The sequence below is a fragment of the Anser anser genome (genome assembly GCF_964211835.1).
Source record: "Anser anser genome assembly, chromosome: 20".
Taxonomy (NCBI): Eukaryota; Metazoa; Chordata; class Aves; order Anseriformes; family Anatidae; genus Anser; species Anser anser.
In genome coordinates, this window is record NC_139741.1 from 8,041,286 (window position 1) to 8,060,734 (window position 19,449).

General features: G+C 38.9%; 1 protein-coding gene across 3 annotated transcripts in view; it reads left to right on the forward strand.

The window, feature by feature from the left end:
• The window catches only part of RABEP1 (rabaptin, RAB GTPase binding effector protein 1), a 48,994-nt gene that overhangs the window by 24,308 nt on the left and 5,237 nt on the right, over positions 1–19,449 (forward strand). For all 3 annotated transcript variants that reach the window (XM_083806025.1, XM_083806027.1, XM_083806026.1), the window contains exons 5-13: positions 4,488–4,607; positions 7,937–8,072; positions 8,874–9,052; positions 10,035–10,160; positions 12,711–13,178; positions 15,142–15,246; positions 15,998–16,114; positions 17,345–17,443; positions 18,876–19,016. In XM_083806025.1, the coding sequence (XP_083662151.1) occupies positions 4,488–4,607; positions 7,937–8,072; positions 8,874–9,052; positions 10,035–10,160; positions 12,711–13,178; positions 15,142–15,246; positions 15,998–16,114; positions 17,345–17,443; positions 18,876–19,016 (1,491 nt within the window). The remainder of the gene's footprint in view (positions 1–4,487; positions 4,608–7,936; positions 8,073–8,873; positions 9,053–10,034; positions 10,161–12,710; positions 13,179–15,141; positions 15,247–15,997; positions 16,115–17,344; positions 17,444–18,875; positions 19,017–19,449) is intronic.

A 19,449-nucleotide genomic window follows, 5' to 3' on the forward strand; every position in this document is an offset into this window, starting at 1 on the left:
TTTTAATCTTCTTTCTCATTAAACCTGTGAGGTTTTTCCTCAAGGAGACTAAGAATAAGATCAAAATCAGAAAAAGGACATTCAATTTCACCTAATAACAAACAAGCAAATCCCAAGCCCCCAAAAAGCTGTGTTTGGCTAGCAAAATAATGAATATTCATGCCACAGCAGTCAGTGAGGAAGGATGAATTTTCTCGATCATTTGGATGTACTGTTTGAATACTTGGAATCAATTCCTCATGCAAGATGGTATTGCCATCCAACGGGGCGGTATTTATACTCTGTCCTTATAAGGATGAGGGATTATAAAGATGGATTTATTTCATTCTAAGGCATGAACTTATAAAGAGTTTTTTAAAATAATTTCATCTTCAGTTCCAAGGAATCTCCAAACATCACAAAAATTTTAAAAATGTTGCTTTGTGTTGTAAATAGGCCCTATACCAGCATATAAAATACAACAGTTCTTAAAACGAGCAGAAAACAACACCGTTGTCTAGCATTGACAATGTGAGGTGAGGTGTGAAGAATGGACAGCACAGAGACAAGGTCACAAGTGTTGTGTTTCAGTCCAGGACACCAGCCTTGTTGGCTCTCCTGACTTGGTAATATCTCAGTTCAGCTGTGTTCAGTTTGGCTATAAAATCCATTTTAAACAACAGAGAATCTATGAAATTCGATACTGCACCCACATACTTGCTAAAGGTTATGCTTGTTGTCTGCATGTTTTTCCCCTTAAGGAGATAAAGGGTAGATAACAAATGTTGCTCCAAATTCTGAAAATATCTCTTTGAATTTAAAGCTTATTTATTCGGTCGAATGTACAGATTTGATATGTGTGCTATTGCGCTTGCAATGTGCTTGGTTTTCATCCTGGTTTGGGAGCGCTCAAGTCAGGTGGGTAGTGTTTTGATAAAGGTCTAATTTGAGCTGTATTTACTAGGTTGTGACTGCTTCGCAGGCAGTCTCCAAGTCTAGTCTGCAAACCTGGCGTTTGGCATTCTCGAGCGTTTCCTTGTCAGAAAGAGCGTGTCTGGTGGAGCACACGCTGTTGTCTGGAAGCAGCTGTGCTGCTCTTCCATGTAAATATATTTCAAGCTGCAAATTGCCGAATGTCTGGAGGAAACCTAGGCATTTTGTGATTTTTATGATAAAGCAACAATTTCTAGGAAATCTGTGCTGAAAACTTCGTGTATGTTCTCTAGATCTCTGTTCCCAACTCAGAAAAAATAAATACCATTCTCTAATGATAATGTGCCTACCTGGTGATTAATCTTTGAGAAAATGGATTATTGATTGATAAAAATCTCTCTTCCTGTTGCTTTGTGATCTCAGGTAGGTTCTTTCAGGTAGCACAGAAGCTGGAAGAGGTCTGGCCATAGCAGTGTGCGCTTCCATCAAGCTCTGTGCTCAGCAGTGACTGGGCTCCATCTGGAACGTGGCTCGGTGGGGAGGCATCCCGCATGCTGCCAAGCTTTGGCTAGTCCGTTTTGCTCAGACCTCACTTTCCATCCAGGCAAGGGGCTGGTTTTGTCGTTGGAGCTATGATGAATCTAGACCCTTCTTGGTACAGCTGTCGCCCTGGGAGCAGCAGAAGTCTGCAGAACAAGCAGGTGCTTTGTGCATTGAGCGAGTGAGAAGGAACAGACCCGTCCCAAAGCGTGTTTGTTGGGCACGATAGGGGAGATAGGAAAGGGAGGGTAATTTGATTTCTGTGGCAGAGTTGGCCATAAGATCTGATGTCCAATAAGCTGCTTTTGTTGTTCATGATAACAGTGGAATAAACTTAGATGAACTGTAAATGCTTAGTCCTACTTTAAGGAGAGATTCTCAATTAGTCTCTGTATCTGTAGGGAGCAGTCAGGTGTGCTACTTGCCTGAGATTTCTCCAGCTGAAAATGCTGGGTGGAGTAACAGTAAAGGGCACGCAAGATTGCTGTGTCGAGCTGCCAGATGAATGATGCAGTCCTTGGGGTGTTGGCTTGGGCTCCTTTTTAGGGTGTTCTGTCTGTGGGGTCGTCCTCATGTCGTGGTCCTCTGCCGGGCTGGGGGGCAGCAGGCTGCTCTGGTCTGGGGAGGGGTTGGGGAGTGATTGCAGAAGCAGTTTTGGTTCTGGTTGGTTGGTTTTCATCAGGTGATGAATAAATACAAGGTGGTAATATGTGAAAACTAGGTCTGTGGCAGTCAATTTTGGAGGAAAAAAAAAGAGAGAAGAGAAGGAAGTGCACGTTTTAATGATGATACCTCTGGAGGAGACTGAATAGCTCCTTTTCACAGAGGCAATGTGATACTGTGACACCTCTTGCCACGTGACGGCGTGGTTTAAGAGACTGAGCTGTTCAGACAGTGGCTGCTCCAAGTAGGTTAAACTCTGTGTGTGCTGTTGTTACATGGAGTAAAAAATAATGACATGGCATATTTCATTCAAACGTGACTTTCAAAAGCAGACTGACCAAGCAGCACTCCTATTGCTACCAGAAATAGGCTGCTTGGAGTATTTATCTTAGTATCTCTTAGTATCATGGTGACCTTTTATGTGAATCCTTCCCCATATTTTTAAAGAAAACATTTGCAATGTGTTGCAAGGACAGTGTCAAACTTCATTAACAAAGACGTAAAAGCTAGAGTACTTTTTCTATCACGTGGAATTTGATACAAACAATTTTGTCTCTTCGGTTGTTTGCTGCTGAGCAGTCTGATCTTGTGTTAGGAGGACTTTCTGACTGTTTCTCCAAACTGGTTGGTTCTGCCATAGACGTATTTGTTGCTTTATATTCAGCATTGAACAGTGCGAACTGGTGATGAAATGTTCCTGCAGTTATCATGAGTAATTAGGAAAAAGCTTATTCAACAGTCCTTAAAATGTTGGGCTGTCTGTGTGAGCCTGCTATAGGTAGCTTCAAGTGAATGGAACTGATAGAATAAATGAAATATTCAAAAATAAAAACCTGTGAAGTTGAACTTCTGCTCCCATCTGTTCGAAAAATGTGACTGATGAGTTAGTTGCTGGCTGCTAGTGACGGGATACGTATGTATGTGTGACACTGTCACATGTCCCCAGTACTGAATTCACTGGGTCAGGTGATGTCTCTTGCTTTTCCTCGCAGATTTTATGTGTGCGCTTTGGACAAGCAAACTGGCAGTTACAAAATATAGCAGAAGTAAAAGAAACATGAAGAAATTTAGTTTTGTTTTGCCTGTAGGATTTTATTTGTAGCTTTTTTGACCTTTTTTGACGGGCCTGGTAACATTTGTATGATTGCTATGTATTGCGATAGTATTTATGTATTCATTTTAATTAATCTCTGAAACATCAAAGCTTTCCATTGTCTGCTCTTCTTAAAAGCCTTATTTAGGATACAGTTGTCAATAAGCTTACCAGAAAATGAAAATCCAGTGATTAGCCTCTGAAACCTACGTTCTAGTCTAGATTTAAAACAAGACATGAATATTTTTTCTAGCAGTTATCATATTTGATTGGGCTAGGAGAAGCGTCATCCTTAGGAGACTCTGCTTTAGGACACGGTTCTCTGCCCTCCCCCTGTCCCTTCCTGAATTCCTCCAGTAGAAGGCAGAGAAAAGCTGGGCGTTCTCAGCCTCCATACATAAAACCAACCCAAATCAGGTGGTTTACATTCTTCTTGGCATGAAGAATTTTACTGCGGTGAATATTTGAGTCTTTTTTTTCCTGAGTGTTCTGCTTGTGGAGTCTGTGGGAGCTGTTGCTCTCACTTTGAAAAGCTTTGCTGGATACATGAAAGAAAGCCTGCACACTGGATACTATTTCTCATTTTAATTCTTGCTATTTTAACCTCGTTCTTTCTCTATTCCCCCTCATCAGTCTTCTCAATCTGTTGACCTGGCTTTGATCTTTGCAGAACTGTTTTCTTGAAGATATCACGGGTTTTGATGGATGGACTGTATGTGGTTTTGAAATACCTAGTACAGTAACACCAAAAACTGATGCTACATCAGTAGTAATTTTAAACTGAAAAATAATCTTCCAGAACAGAACAAAGCTGCACTATGTGTTACTGTGCAGATCCTTTTTCTTTTAACTGCATAAGTAAGTAAATGAATGGTCACTCACTCACCATGAAGTTCTCATGATACACTTTTTTTTTTTTATTTTGAGCCATGTGGCAGCAGGCTGCAGGACAGCTAGGCCTTTAATAACAGAAAAGGATACACGTTTTGAAATGCATGTCCCCCAGGTTTTGAGAGTATTGAGATTTAAAAGCTCATGGCCCAATCCATACATAGATTCAAAATTTAGTTGCGTTCTCTGAAGGGAATAATATCTGCCTGTTGTCATAGAGGCAATAGCTGAACTAAATAAAGAGTATCAAGACAAGTGTTGAAAGTGGAAGTTTAGTCAGCAGTTTTTACTGTCATGGAAACTTCCTCCAAATGTCTCCCACAATGGAAAAATGTTGTGGTGAAAACTATGATAATGTGTTATTTGTAATTTATTGCATTAATTTCAGGCTCAGGAAGATGCTGAGAAGCTTCGTTCGGTTGTGATGCCTATGGAGAAAGAGATTGCAGCACTAAAAGAGAAATTGACAGAAGCTGAAGAAAAAATAAAGGAGTTAGAAGCATCAAAGGTGAGGTGGAATTGTAACTGTATCCTGATTTGTGTCTTGCATCATACTATTTTGATGCAGATAAGTAATGGCAAATGTTGTAAGAGATAAAAAGGTATACTTTTCTACTGCTTTGCGGGTAACATTTTTGACCTGTATACGTTTTTCTGTCTTTCTGTTTTCACGGTTGTTTTATATTTGTGTGTCATCTCTGCTTAGATATAACTGCTAAAGTTCAGATCTATTGCAAATGGAAAAAAAAAAGCTCTAGAAAAATAGCTGCTTTGCACCTCTCTGACAGCCTGGCCTTTAGATTACTGTCATGCTTAAAGCCCCCAAGAGATTTGCATTTGGCAGATTTTTTTTTTTAATCTACTACCATCTAGCATCTGCTATATTTCATCTTCTAATCCTGGGCATAAAGCTGAGGCAATAGCACCAGAATTCTTGTATCTTAAACTTTAAGCAAAGCTCAGATTCATAGAAAGGGATACCGGATCTTGCTGATAAGAAATCAGTATGAGCAATTTACCCAATGTTCCTGTGTTCTTCAGAACCCATATTGAGCTTTCTCATCGGTTGTGGTGGTAAATAATATCTGCATCACATTAAGATAGTTGCATGTAATGTACTGTCTTACACAGACATGAAAATGTCTTCTGTAACAACTATTTTATCTTTGAAGTCAAATAGGCTGAAATTGCAAAATAACCTACAATTCGGATGTTTCTAAAACATCCAAACACCTTCTTTGTGGTCTTCTGGATCACTTTCATTGAAACTAATCTCAGTAGGTGCTCAGCATTTCCTGGAATTCTTTTTCTCTCCTTCTTCTTTTTTTCTGTTTTAGTCTAGCCTGGAGGCCTGTCTACGATTTGAGGAAGCGGGGTGTACTTCATTTAAGGGTATTAATTGTACTAGATTGATTGGGAGTCCATGCTTGAGCTTTTTCCTTCTTCATAGATTCTTTACGCAAATTGCTTTATAGGTCACATTTTGAGACTGAAATGTTGCCTAGGAATAATAGTTCTCAAGGTAGTTCTGCTTGTTCTCTTGATGCAAATAGTATTTTCTTTTCATTGCCAAACTGCCAAGGTGACAAAATGGGAACTGTCTCTTTTCTTGCACGCTCTCAAAACATGAGCACGGTGCTCTACAGGATGAGTAAAATGCAAGCACGTCTCCTGAAAAAAGAGAAAAATGAGTTTATCTATGCTTATAGTTTATTGGGGGATTTTTTTAAAGAAGTCTCCCTTTAAATGGTAATCCTTACAAAAGAAAATCATTTAGGCCTTAATTCTTACCTGTGGTCAATTTAACTTTGTTATTCCTTCTGTCTGAAGTTCCCAGTAATCCTATTTCAAGCACCTTTTAACCTAATCAGAGAGCATTGCTGTTTTGTATGTAGCAAGGAGGGGTTTAAACATAGACATAGGAAGTTGCTAAAGTACTTTAATCTATGGTGCTATAAAAATACAAGGCATTTATTTGCATGATTTGTATTATGAGACTGGTATGAGGACTGGCAGGTTGTGCAGAATGAGCGGTGCAGTTGGCTTTTCCATTGCTCATGGTGAAATCCCTCAGGTCTGCTTTGAGTCATGTTATTTTTTCAGTGTCAGGTACTTAACTGGATTGGTGAAACAATGCTGCTTTTTTCTTTTCTTTTTTTTTTTTCCTCCACTGTTCTGCCCTTCCCAATGGCTGTTCTCCAGATTTCTCCATTTCAAAGGCTTGCAGATGGAAAACTTCTATCCTAGGGCAGGAGAAGCTGTCCCCACCATTAATGGAAAATAAAAGCAGAAGGGCTTTGTTGAACTCCTGAGTCAGTGCCTGTGGCTCCTCTGCTGCATTGAGGAAGATGATGAACTCCTCTGTGTAGCCAGTCAGGAATTGCCTGAAGGCTTTTGTTGCTTTTGATATAAAAACTCTGTGATTCCTGACTCAGAAAACCATAAAACCCTATAGGGCCATAATAAAGAGATCTTTCAGCCCATTCCCTGCTGCAAGATGGGATCCGTTTCTAAATGCATCACGTTTGGCAGATGTTTATGTAACCCTATCTTAAAAGGCTCTCACTGGAGGTTCTGCGGTCTCTGTGGGACATTTGTTTCAATTCTTTGTTAGCCTTTGCTGTTTAAAAAAAAAAAAAAACAACAAAAAAACTACTAATATATTTCTTCAGTCTTTCTTGTTGTAATTGTTTTTTATCCCGTCCAAACAGATTTTCCTTTCTCTTTGCAGCAGGCCTTCATGGGTTTGAATGGTTGTTGTTTTTCCTGTCCATTACTAGGTTTTCTCTCTTCTGAGGTTTCGTCCAATCTTGCCTTATAGTCATGTATTCTGACTACTATTTTTATTCTATTTTGAATTGTCTTCACATCTTCTTTTGAACATGAAACTCCAAATGAGATGCAGACCCAGCAGTGAGTGCTTGCAGCCCAGAAAGCCAGCCGTATCCTGGGTTGCACCAAGAGCAGCAGGGCGAGGGAGGGGATTGTCCCCCCTCTGCTCTGCTCTTGTGAGACCCCACCTGGAGCCCTGCACTCAGCTTTGACCTCCCCAGCACCAGAAGGACAGGGAGCTGTTAGAGCCAGTCCAGAGGAGGCCATGAAGACGATCAAGGGGCTGGAGCACTTCTGCTATGGAGCCAGGCTGAGGGAGTTGGGGTTGTTCAGCCTGGAGAAGAGAAGGCTCTGGGGAGACCTTACAGTGGCCCACCAGTACGTAAAGGGGGCCTACAAGGAAGCAGGAGAGGGACTTTTTACAAGGGTATGTGGTGATAGGACAAGGGGTAATGGCTTTAAACTGAAAGAGGGTAGATTTAGATTAGGCACTATGAAGAGATTCTTCCCTCAGAGGGCGGTGAGGCCCTGGCCCAGGCTGCCCAGAGGAGCTGTGGCTGCCCCAGCCCTGGCAGTGCCCAAGGCCAGGCTGGGTGGGGCTGGGGGCAGCCTGGGCTGCTGGGAGGTGTCCCTGACGGTGGTCAGGGGTTGGAACTAGGTGGTCTTTAAGGTTCCTTCCAACCCAAACCGCTGTATGATTCTATGTGATATTTGCCTCTTTACCACCTCTCAGTGCTGCCACTGTTGCGATCCGTCTGTAGAAACTCTAATCGAGTCACTTAAACGTTTCATTTTGTGGAATTTTATAAGTAAATGATTTATTCAGAAAAAAAATACAAATGCTACTTGCACACTGATAGTTGAATACTTTTGATTTCTAGGAATAAACTGCTGTCTTCAGCAGCTGTATGTTACTGAAACAGGTGACACGATGACTTCTAACAAAAAAGAAATGCCTGAGAGTGTTGCCTCACTGAGATTGTGGATTTCTCTCTTTTTATTCAGGTTAAAGAACTGAACCATTATTTGGAAGCTGAGAAGTCATGTAGGACAGACTTAGAGATGTACGTGGCTGTTCTCAACACGCAAAAATCAGTACTGCAAGAAGATGCAGAGAAGTTGCGGAAAGAACTGCATGAAGGTACCTGTGTACTGATAATCCTTTTGACTCTTCTATGCTAAGGATGTTAAACAAACAAAAAACAGTAAAGCTGTTACTTCTCTTCTGATCTTGTATCTGAGTTGTTTTTTTGGGGAAAAAGAAATGGGACGGAGAGGAAGCAGTGTGTTTATATGTGAAAGCCCCTGAAATGTTTATAAAAGAGTTGACTTTGGAGTCCTCTTATGATGGAGAGAAATAACATCCACTTGGTCTCTCTGGGGATGCTGTTATGCCATTGAATTTGCGTTAGGTTCTCATAGTAATGCAAGCTTCATTCTTACTAAAGTGATTTTACTAGCGTCTTTTATTTGTGTAGATTTATGAGCATTATTTCCATAATGCAATCTATTGATATCTCTCTCTGAGGTATGCCGATTCTGAACACCTGGTGGTGGAACAGATGTGTGAATGTATGTCCATGCCAGTACAGCACAGAATCACTGTAGAGGAATGTAAAACAGAACCTTCTGTTGAAATAAATAGGGGCTTAGAAGACAGTCTTTTAAAACCAGCACTAAAAAAGAAACTATTAGAACTCATGAGTGAAGTTAAGATACTAGTTTTCTAATTGGGAAATCTTGCATTTTCAGTGATACATTCCTAGTCTCAAGCCAGATTTAGGAATTAAGAAAATGTCTTATTTCATCCTACATAGTTGTTGAACAAAGCTATATTGTTTTTGATTAGAACAATAATTACTTTTATTCGTGAGAATGCCTTGTTTAAGAAGACAGGTTAAAAAAATGCTGGTTCAGAACGACTCTTTCTATTTTTGAATAGTCTGCCATCTCTTAGAGCAAGAGCGGCAACAGCACAACCAGTTGAAACACACATGGCAGAAAGCCAATGACCAGTTCTTGGAGTCTCAGCGTTTGTTGATGAGAGACATGCAACGTATGGAAATTGTTCTGACCTCTGAGCAGCTTCGACAAGTTGAAGAACTGAAAAAAAAGGATCAGGTTACTTGCTGCTTTCCTCTTTTTATTTTATTATTATTTTTTAATTAAAGTACTGTAACTTGAATGTGGTATGGAAAGGTGTAGAAAACATGTTGGAGGCAGAAGTTATTTGTGTGCTAATATTTCCAAAAAATGACAGCTGTCAGCTTTAACAGAAGTTTTCCATTTAAATGACAGCTGACAGTTGTAACAGAAACTCCCCATTTATGTGAATATTTTAATACTGTTACCTATAGTAACTTTAAAAGTAATGTTGCCAATATTGTTAAGTGAAAAGGTATTAATATCAAGAAGTTAACTTAGTTGTTTTCCATCACAGATGACAGTTTCTTAATCCAGGATTAAGGATGTTAAGATTGCAAGATTCACTTCCTTCTAGTTGTTTGTTTTATTTACTTAAGACAGAACCTAGTTCAGGCATAAATTTAAGAGCTTAATTTTGAATTCTCTGATGCAAGTGATTGTGTTCACGCTTTATTGCTTAGTGTTCTATGAGGTCTTTATTTAATTCTTTTTGTATATATTATTGCATTGTTTGGTGTGATCAAAGCACTTATTTTCACATTTATCTTGAAGGTTTTTGCTTGTATACTGGCTATTAGTGCAGCCATTAGATGAGTGTATGTTATCAGGTTCTATACAATAGCCACGGTAACAGCTATTTTTATTGTTCCTTATTTGGTAATTCCTATAAGAATTTGGATCTAGATAATACGTTCTTTGGATAATTTTTTTCTAGAATATGTGTTGGACACTGAACATGAAAAACAAGTCAGTTTGGGTGCCTTTTGAAATGAACACTAGATTTTTTAAATGAAAATAACCCTTATGATACAAATACAAGAGTATTTAGCCAAAAGAAAAAGTCTTTCTGGTGCTGTCTTCCTTTGTAGTTTAGTGTATGATGAAAGCTAATGTTATGACTACAGTGGCAAAATTAAATCCTGTTTATATGCATTCACTATTGACCATTGATTTCTAGGAAGATGATGATCAGCAGAGACTTAGCAAGAGAAAGGAGCAGAAGCAAAAAGATTCAGATGATGAAACGAAAGCTTCATGTTCTCTAGCCCATGAGGAATCCCTTACCCAGCTCTCTAATGAAGAGGTAAAACAACTGAATAGTTCAAGTACTTGTGCGTTCCTCAGGGTGATTACAAGTAGAAATGCAAATGTAGTGACTTTGTTCTCTGTCACTTATAATTCTTATTAAGCAATGAAAAACCTTTGGAGATGCACTTGAATATATAAATTCAAATAAAGAGTGGAAGACAATACTGTAAAATCCTCTGAGAGATGCTGTTAAAAACTGTAGTTTACCTTTTGCATTCCGGTTAACTTCTGTTAAATTCTCTTCGGATTTATATCCATGTTCTAAGACATTTTCAGAATTAAATTCCAATTAAATTCAGAATTGAAATCTAAATTTTCAGAATGAAACCAATTAAATCTGAACAGTAAGCAAGCATTTTGTAGCTAATTTGCTAACCTACTTCTTCAATTGAGTGCGTGTGCATGTGTGTTTTAAGATGTATCCAACTGTGTAAACTGAGGGTTTTGACCACATCTGTTTTGCAGCCGAAAATTAGGTTTTTTTGTTTGTTTGTTTTTGTTTGTTTTTTTAATCCAAGCTGGTAGCTGGGGCTTAGCACCAAGTTTTCGCTGAAGCTGCTTGAGCTACATTAGTAGCTTCATTAGACAGCCAGACAAAGTGATACTACAGGATGTCATTGGTTAGCAAGCCGCTTTGGTGTTGTAGGAAGTCGTACATTGGGACAAGCTGAAATTGTATTTGAGATTTGCTTAAACTTTTCATTTGTGAAGAAACAAGTCCAAGGAGCACACAGGTTGGAACTTAGAAACAAATAACAGAATGGACGATTATTTCTCCTTTTCCAATGTATTTTTCTTGCCTAGCTGATACCCTAACAGGTTCCATTTTGGTTTTGTAAGTCGAAGTAAGGACAAAATAATAAAGACTATGTTTTGCACTATAGAAGCTTGTGTAAGCCCCAAGAGACTTGAGAATTTGCAGTGTGAACTGATATTTTGTTCATTTTATTTATCCTTTTTAAAGAGAAAAAATATATGTATTCCAGAGTCTGCCATTCATTGTTTATCAGTGCTTTGTAACAGTTCACAATGCAGAAAGATGTTCAAAATCATAACATCTAAATGGAGCAGAGGTACCCTTTATAATACACCAAGGATATTTTTTTATATTTCATATACAGTGTTCAATACTAACATTTCTTTATCTAGATAGGTAAATAAGAACAATTGATGGCAAACAAAGATTTTGTCTTCTGATGTTTTCTTTATAATTTTAGTTCTTGGTATACATTTTAGTCCCTTAAGTACTGCATTTATTTAATTCTAGGAATTATATGCAATGGGAAATCTTGTATTTTGAGGAAGGATATGGTTTCCAAAGTAATTTAGGATCTGTTTTCAATTTCTATTTATGGATTTGTTTTCTATTGCTTCTTAGAGCCTTTTTAGCTGCACAGAAAGTGTTTTACAAGTGGCAATAAATTGTATTATCAGTCATGTCTTATCTCCTAATTTAAATTCTGAGCTCTTCTCTGTTGAGCATTTAATAGGCTTTGCAGCTTGCAATACAAAAAAAAAAATATCGTCAATCAGTTGTCTGATGCAATTTTATCTAAGTCCGTACTCTCTTGACTTTTTTCATGAATTTCAACTGATATATTTGCATTTTAAAGTAAATACATAATATTATAAACACATGGAAGTACCAACAACCTACCAGTCCATGCTGGACTTATTTTGGAATTCAGTATCTTTCTCAAGAGACTTACTTTCAGTGTTGCTTCCTTTACATGTCTAATGGCAAAGCAGAAGTGCAGCAGAATGGAAGGTGTTTTGAAAACAGTCATATGCTGCTTAAATAAAGCATTGCTGCTCTCTTTTCAGTGCTACAAACAAATAAAAATAGATCAAGAGACTTAATGTTCCCTATACAGGTCACAGGGCAATTACTGTGGCTTTTGGTATTGACATTCTCCACGATGCCTTTCTGTTTAATCCCAGCCTTTTGCCTTTTCATTTTTTATTTTATTTGCAAAGAATATTTTAAATGTCGTAAGAAAACATTGTTCTCTTGCAATGTTTTATCAGACACTCAAAGTAGAAGAAAGAAATGGAAAAAATACTCACTTGTCACTACAGAGCAGATTTTAAATACATCATTCTCCACTCACTTTTATGTTGGTGTTAAGTCTTTTCATTTTCAGATGCACAGACTTCAGAACTTAGTTGTGGAAGAGGGATACTTGTGTTTTGTTGTTGATTATAGTTCTAGAAGCGACATTGCAAGTGTCTCTCTTCCCTAATGGAAGAAGTGCCTTGTTTCAAATACTGGAAGATGTAAGGTGACTGTGTCCTTGCTAAGAGCTGGCAGGAAGACAGATTCTTACAAAAGCACTCTTAACAGAAGACTTTTTTTAATTGCAGCTGGAACATTTCAGCTCTATATCCTTTTCTCTTCAGTCTTAAGTTTGGCGATCAGATGTTCTTGCCAAAGCCAACTTAAACCTCCTTCTACTATGTCCTGTACTTGGTGTCCAGCATTCCCCTTGTACTGTGCTCCTAGAATGGAATATATAACTTTTTCTTTCTTGTTTTCCAATTCCAGGTGCATTTAAATAGCACCCATGGCTCAGTCCATTCGTTGGACGCAGACTTGCTTCTGTCTTCTGGTGAATCTTTCAATAAATCAGAAAATGACATGTTTAAAGATGGACTACGGAGAGCACAGTCAACAGACAGTCTGGGGACATCTGGATCTTTACAGTCCAAAGCTTTAGGATACAACAACAAAGCAAAATCTGCTGGGAATCTGGATGAGTCAGATTTTGGACCACTTGTTGGAGCAGATTCTGTGTCTGAGAACTTTGATACAGCTTCCCTTGGGTCTCTGCAAATGCCAAGTGGGTTTATGTTAACCAAAGATCAGGAAAAAGCAATCAAAGCAATGACGCCAGAGCAAGAAGAGACTGCTTCGCTTCTTTCCAGTGTTACACAAGGGGTAGAAAGTGCTTACGTGTCTCCTAGCGGGTACCGCTTGGTGAGCGAGACGGAGTGGAATCTTCTGCAGAAAGAGGTGAGTGCCCGCCGTGCTTCCACATGTGTCGTGGGCTGCCTGCCGGGGGAAGGCTGTTCAGCTCCTGCTGCTTTGCTTTCCTTGGAGGTCAGTTGTGGAAGAAAATCTGCAGCATCATAGGTAGCTATTCGCTTCTCTCTCGTGAGTAATTCTTTAGTTAAAGCAGACTTAATGTAAGGGGTATTGACTGACTGCTCGTGGCAAAGTCAGCTTTCTTCAATGCAGAGCGTTTTTAAGGGAGAGTCTGGCAGAGGTTGCTGTTGATTTCATGTGAGAGGGGAGCTGGGAGTGACTAGGAAAGGACAAAGACTTAACAAAAGGATTAGGGCTAACAGTGCTGTTTTTGTATGCAGAGGATATTTATTGAGAATTATGCATGGAGTGCAACTTAGAAAGGAGCAACCAAGATATTCATAACACACAGAGCTACCACAAAGGAAGCTTCAGAAAATTATCAGGGACTTGCATCATCAGAAACTAATTTTGGTGAGCAATGAGCAGCAGATTAGACTTAACGCTGTGCCAATTTCAGTATGGGTGACCAAGGAAATACTGCTTCTGGGTGTTCTGCCTGGCAGGTTTTCAGCAGCTTTATATGATGCCAGTTTAAAGCCTGCGTTCGGTTTCCTGCTGAAAAGAGGAATATTACTGGGGCCTGGATTTCAGAAGGAAAGAGGCCAAGGAATAATGCTTTAGGGGGAAGAAAGGGAGGCAGAAGAGATGAGTCAGAAATGGGTGAAGATAATGCTGGGGGAGGGAAAATGAATGTAAGAATGCAGGTGGAAGAGAAGAGGCCAGGCAAAGAACAGAGGAGGTGAAGTGTTCATATTTTATTTCCTCAACTTAATGTAATTCAACTTATCTGCAAATCATTACTTAGGGGATTTCTCTAAACCTATTGTAAAATTGCTGGGTTTGTGTTGCTACTAGCTTGTAGTATCTAGAGGGAGAAACTGTGCTGTTACAATCTCAGAGCTGACTTCAGTCCTTTACTTTGAGTATTTCCTTGCCCTGATGACATTTGAATGACATTTTACTCCAACCCTGTCCTAGAATTCAGGGGAGAAATACCCTGCTTCCCACGTATTTCTGGGGGCAGGAGCACTGGTGGGGCTTGTGAGCGCTGCTCCATGTGGGAGGGACAAGGAGCAGCAAATACAAATGAGACTTCAGCTCCGACCCGACTTGCAGTAGGAGCTTTGAGAAAACTCCCATTTGTCCCCTCGGCCAAAAGGGCTAATAAATTCTTTGTTTCCTTGCTGCACACCCCAACACTTTTTTTTGCCCTTCCCGTTTGTTGGGATTTTTTTTGTTTGTTTTAAACTTTTCTTCTACTTGCTTCTTTCCCAGCTGTTCTTTTAGCTGATTATTCGGTCTCTGATACTGAGCTATGTTCAAGGAGGATATTAAAAAATAAATAAAGCTTGATGGCTATTGTAGCACAGTTAGTACATGCCATTGCAAAAATACTCAAATCCCAGTTTCAGGGAGAAAAAGATTAAAGGAAACCCTGACCAGTGAGCTGATTTGCTTTTTAGTTGGCTTGTGTTCATTTAATTAAAAAAAAAAATTAAAAAAATGTAGTGTTGTGTTGATAATTTGATTTGTAATACAATATAATTGCATGAAGAAAGGCTAAAGGCTGTTAAAATCTGTTCTCCAAGATGTCTGTTTCTATGCAGGTAATTATGTGATATATTTCAAAAGGACACACTAAATGACCTGATAAACTCTTGCATGTCATGGCTTATTGCTCTTCACTAAGAGTGGGATTTGTGCCAGGAAAATCTATGTACAGCAGCTGATTTACGTTATCCTCTACTTCTAGAGCAATTTGATTCTGCTGCTGTCTTTTATCAGTAATATTCTGTGAACACACAACACACCTGAGAGAGAGTATGTATCACTCCTGCATTCCTTGCATTTTATAGCCTTTATTGGAGGTGATAACTCTGTCCTCTAGGTGCAGAATGCAGGGAACAAGCTGGGTAGACGCTGCGATATGTGCTCCAATTATGAGAAGCAGTTGCAAGGCATCCAGATTCAGGAGGCTGAGACAAGAGACCAGGTAAGGTTTTTCTTCTAGCTTTAGCAAGATTTTTGCAGCTGCTCCTAGGAATGAACAAATATGCAACAATGAACCACTTGCTGTTTTATTCATTGCTTTGAATTGAGCCAATGCCAGCACACTTGAAATCTGATTAATTTATGTAATTTTATTAACACGACCCAATTTGTTACTAGTGTGTGGCCATGAACATGTATGTGTATTTCTTAAATATTTACCTCGGAGAATCACTTTATCCAGTGCTGTAAAATCATGAGGTAAAGTCACCGTTCTATAAAAAGTGTTGTGCTCATGCTGAAGTCAGTGTCTTTCATAATTTATATTCTAAAATGCTTTTCATGCATTAAATTCTATTATCTTTGATACTGCAAGAGTTTTTAACAGAGAGGGACCTCATCCTAGCAGCATAAAATGACCGTAAAGTACTGGAAGAGGTTTGTTTCCTAGCATATTCTGAAGAACAATTTTCAGATGGGTACAGAAGGCATGAGTCATGTTCTGCTTTGAAATAAGTGACTGAAGTCATTACGTGGCAAAGGTCCAGTGCAGCCCGATGTCCCTTGTTTCCTTATAGGTGTAATCTGTGGTGCACAGTATTTCAGAGCAGCAAAGGAACTTCTGGGTTGCATAGGATTTTTGAGAGATTTGTTTTGTTTTTTGGGAGTGTGATGTGTCAAGTTATATTTGTGTTCAGGGAATAAATATTCCCAAAAATAATGTGAAATTAAATTATTTTGTTGTAATAACACAGGTGAAAAAGCTGCAGGTGATGCTGAGGCAGGCCAATGACCAGCTGGAAAAGACTATGAAAGATAAACAAGAATTGGAGGATTATATGAAACAAAGTGCTGAAGACTCTGGTAATCAGGTATAATCACTTTGTAATAAAGTTGCTAGGAATGAAGAAACATTATTCAATAGTATATAGCAAGAACTCATCTCCTCTTGGATGAGGGTGGACTACCTGCAGCAGAGGCAATAAAAGTGACGGTTTCTAGGGTTAGTTGTGCTTTGTCTGAGTCTGTCCCTGGTTCTAGCTGTCTGACGTTACCCAATTTTGGCCCTCAGGTTTCATCTCTGAACTTTAAATCCCTTACAGAGGTGATCATTGGAATTTGTGTAGTGTTTGAGTTTGTGACCTGTGTATGAAATCACTCAAACATGCAAAAATAGCCCTGTGTTCTTTGTGTGTGAAGAGTGGAACTATGATACCACGCACTTGACACAGTTAATGGACTTGTGGTGAAGACATGCAGTTATTGAGTATCTGAGTAGGCATTAACACTAATTTGTCTGAAATATGCGCTAGACTTCTTCAAAATTGAAAAGATTTTTCAGTCTGAGATGTGTACAGGTGGGTATTTGGCACAGTGAAGCCAAATAGGATCTGTGGTAGTCATAGCTGTAAAATATAAAAATAAAATAAAATCTTGGGCATATTAAAGGTTACAGTATTAGGTAGATACGATATACAAGCCATTGGATTTGCTTCTCTTGAGTTGTAAGACTTTCCCTCTTTCATCCCACCCAATGTTTTGTTTTTTTCTTACTAAGGAAATAGCAGTCATGAGACAAAGTCTGTCTTAGGTGACGTGAATATGTGGGGTTTTTTTGGTGTACCAAAAATAATGTAATTAAGTAGTATTTAATCTTTCTTCACTCTACAGTTAAGTTATTATACAGCAACACATGCTTTACGGTATCTGGAGATGTGTGCTTTCAGAGAAAGGTATATTTCTAAAAACCATTACCATAAAGGAAATGCTGAAAACTTTGTAGCTCTGCAGTTTCTCTTCAGTGTCTATGAACTGTCTTAACATTGAAGTTTGAGAATTAACTGTTCTGTTGCTGTTTAGAGTTTGATAAATAGAAAATAAGTTTACTATTGTTGTAGAAGCATAGCATCGCTTCTTTCTGATTTGAACAGTTACTGTTTTACTGAGTAAGCAATTAACAAAAACTTCAGTAGATTAGTTTGAAATTTCCAAGTGTATGTTAGCAGTGATAACAGGGAAGAGAGCTTCAGAGGCTTTCTTCTTCAAAATGTTTCATGCTTTATATCTGTCTGTATGTCTTTTTTGTTTGTTTGTTTTTTCAGATCTCTTTGCTTATGGTTAAGTGTCAGAAGTCAGAGAATTTCCTCAGTGAACTGCAGCAGGCGTTTTCACAAGCAAAGAGAAGTGTCCAGGAGCAAATGGTAAGACAGCTCAAGTCAAGAGATCACTTGAACAATGCTGTTTGTCTAACCCTTGGGGCTCAGAGTGTTTGTAAAAGACTGCTTGTCTTGCTGTGCAACCAAGCTTGGCTGGAGAGAGCTGTGAATCTTAACATGTAAACATAGTGACCGACGGAGCTCTGATATGGGTGCTGACCCTTGAAACAGTTTGTAGGGTCAGTCTGTCACACTTTGTGTGTATATCCATGTAGATTAATAGGGAGCTGACTAGACAATTGGTTTTTTTCCTCATTTATTATGTATATTTAATGACCATTTAGTACCTTATTTCACGTCAAATCTGAAGACAGTAGATTTTTCTCAAGACAATTTTTTTAGGATTCATCCCAAGTAGCATTACTGGTGAATATTTCCTTCACTTTGAGATGAATGCTCAGTGTTTTTACAGGTCAGACTTAAAATATCAGCCCTAACACCCAGAAAGAGATATGTATGGGAACTTACTTTCTTAAAACTATTTTGAGCATCTTGTAGGAATTATGCCAGAGGACGGGAATAGGACCTCATTTTCTAGGGCAGAACAAAGTCTGACTTCCTTAGAGCAATCCATTCCCTTTTGTATTAGAATCAAGTTTTTTTTCCTCCCTTATGCAACAGTGCTGGGAGAAAAGCTTTCATTCTCCTGAATCCCAGTGTTGCACTTCTGGCATCCAGGATTGCCTGTAGCACACCAGGAGATCACTTGCAGAACCATTCTGTTTGCTCTTCTTTGTGAGACCATGCCTAATGGAGATGCAGAAGATTCAGAAAATGTATTGATCTGGGTTTACTTTCCAGAACTACTCACCTATAATGCAAAGGGCAGCATCTGTCAAAGTTTGTCTTGGTGCATCCAAACTAAGATTTCTCTCTCAAAAAAAAACAGTTCACTGTATGTATTTCTTTTGTAATGCAAGCAAAACTGTTTTCTTAATCCTTGTTCTTTGCAAGGGAAAAGCTATTTTGAAGTTTTCCTAAAAGATGGTGGGAGGCAGACAAGTACCACTGAAAATTTTAGGTTGAATATTTAATTTTTCAGTAACCTGATCTTACAGCTGAGTTGCTAGGTGGTTTTTAATAAACAGCTCTGCCAGTTTCTGAAACCATATTTGATTTTTTTTTTTCCCTGCCTGAATGAGCACAGCTAGCTAACCGGATAAATATGGAAGAAAACTGGGAGATTTAGCAATGCTGCATTTATTGCTTGCTTCCTCTTGTCTGCCTGCACAGTTAACATTGATCTTGCTTTCATTCCTGGTGCTGAGGCTAGGCAAAAGAGAGGACTGATAATGCTGATCCATTTTGTTTCCCTTCTTTACAACAAATTCAGTCTTTTGAAAGCAGTGATAATAAATGGGGCATGAAGAGATCTGAGCATGACCCTAACTGAGAATTTTTTTTTTTTTTTTGGAAGGCTGTCCTGACACAGTCAAGGGAGCAGGTTTCAGAAGAGTTGGTGAGACTGCAAAAAGATAATGAAAGTCTTCAAGGAAAACATAGTTTGCATGTGTCTTTACAACAAGCTGAAGATTTCATTCTGCCAGAAGCAGCAGAGGTAAAATACTTTGAAATCATTAGCACAAACAATGCACAGAACTTGATGGCATTGGAGGAAGCTTCTTTATCAACAAGCTGCCTCAAAACAGCACACTGAACAATAATCTGGAGTTTAACCCCGTAGTCTGTGATGTACAAAATCAGCTGATTGCAACTGGTGTTTGCGAGCTGTTCCATGAGCATGATTCTGAGCATAGGTAGATAGATGATAGCTTAGTTAACTGTGGCCTGACAGCTGCTTTGTTGTCAGAGGAGTTCAGGCATATCCTGGTTCAGCTGGTTTAATCTGTGTTGTGCACACACCTGCCCAGTCACCATGACTCCAATGCAAGTATTGATTCACCAAGTAAAGCTAAGTCAATCATTTTAATTTCTGCCTAGGCATTACGGTTAAAACCAGTAATAGTCCTGAGCCTCGAAGAAGTGTGAGC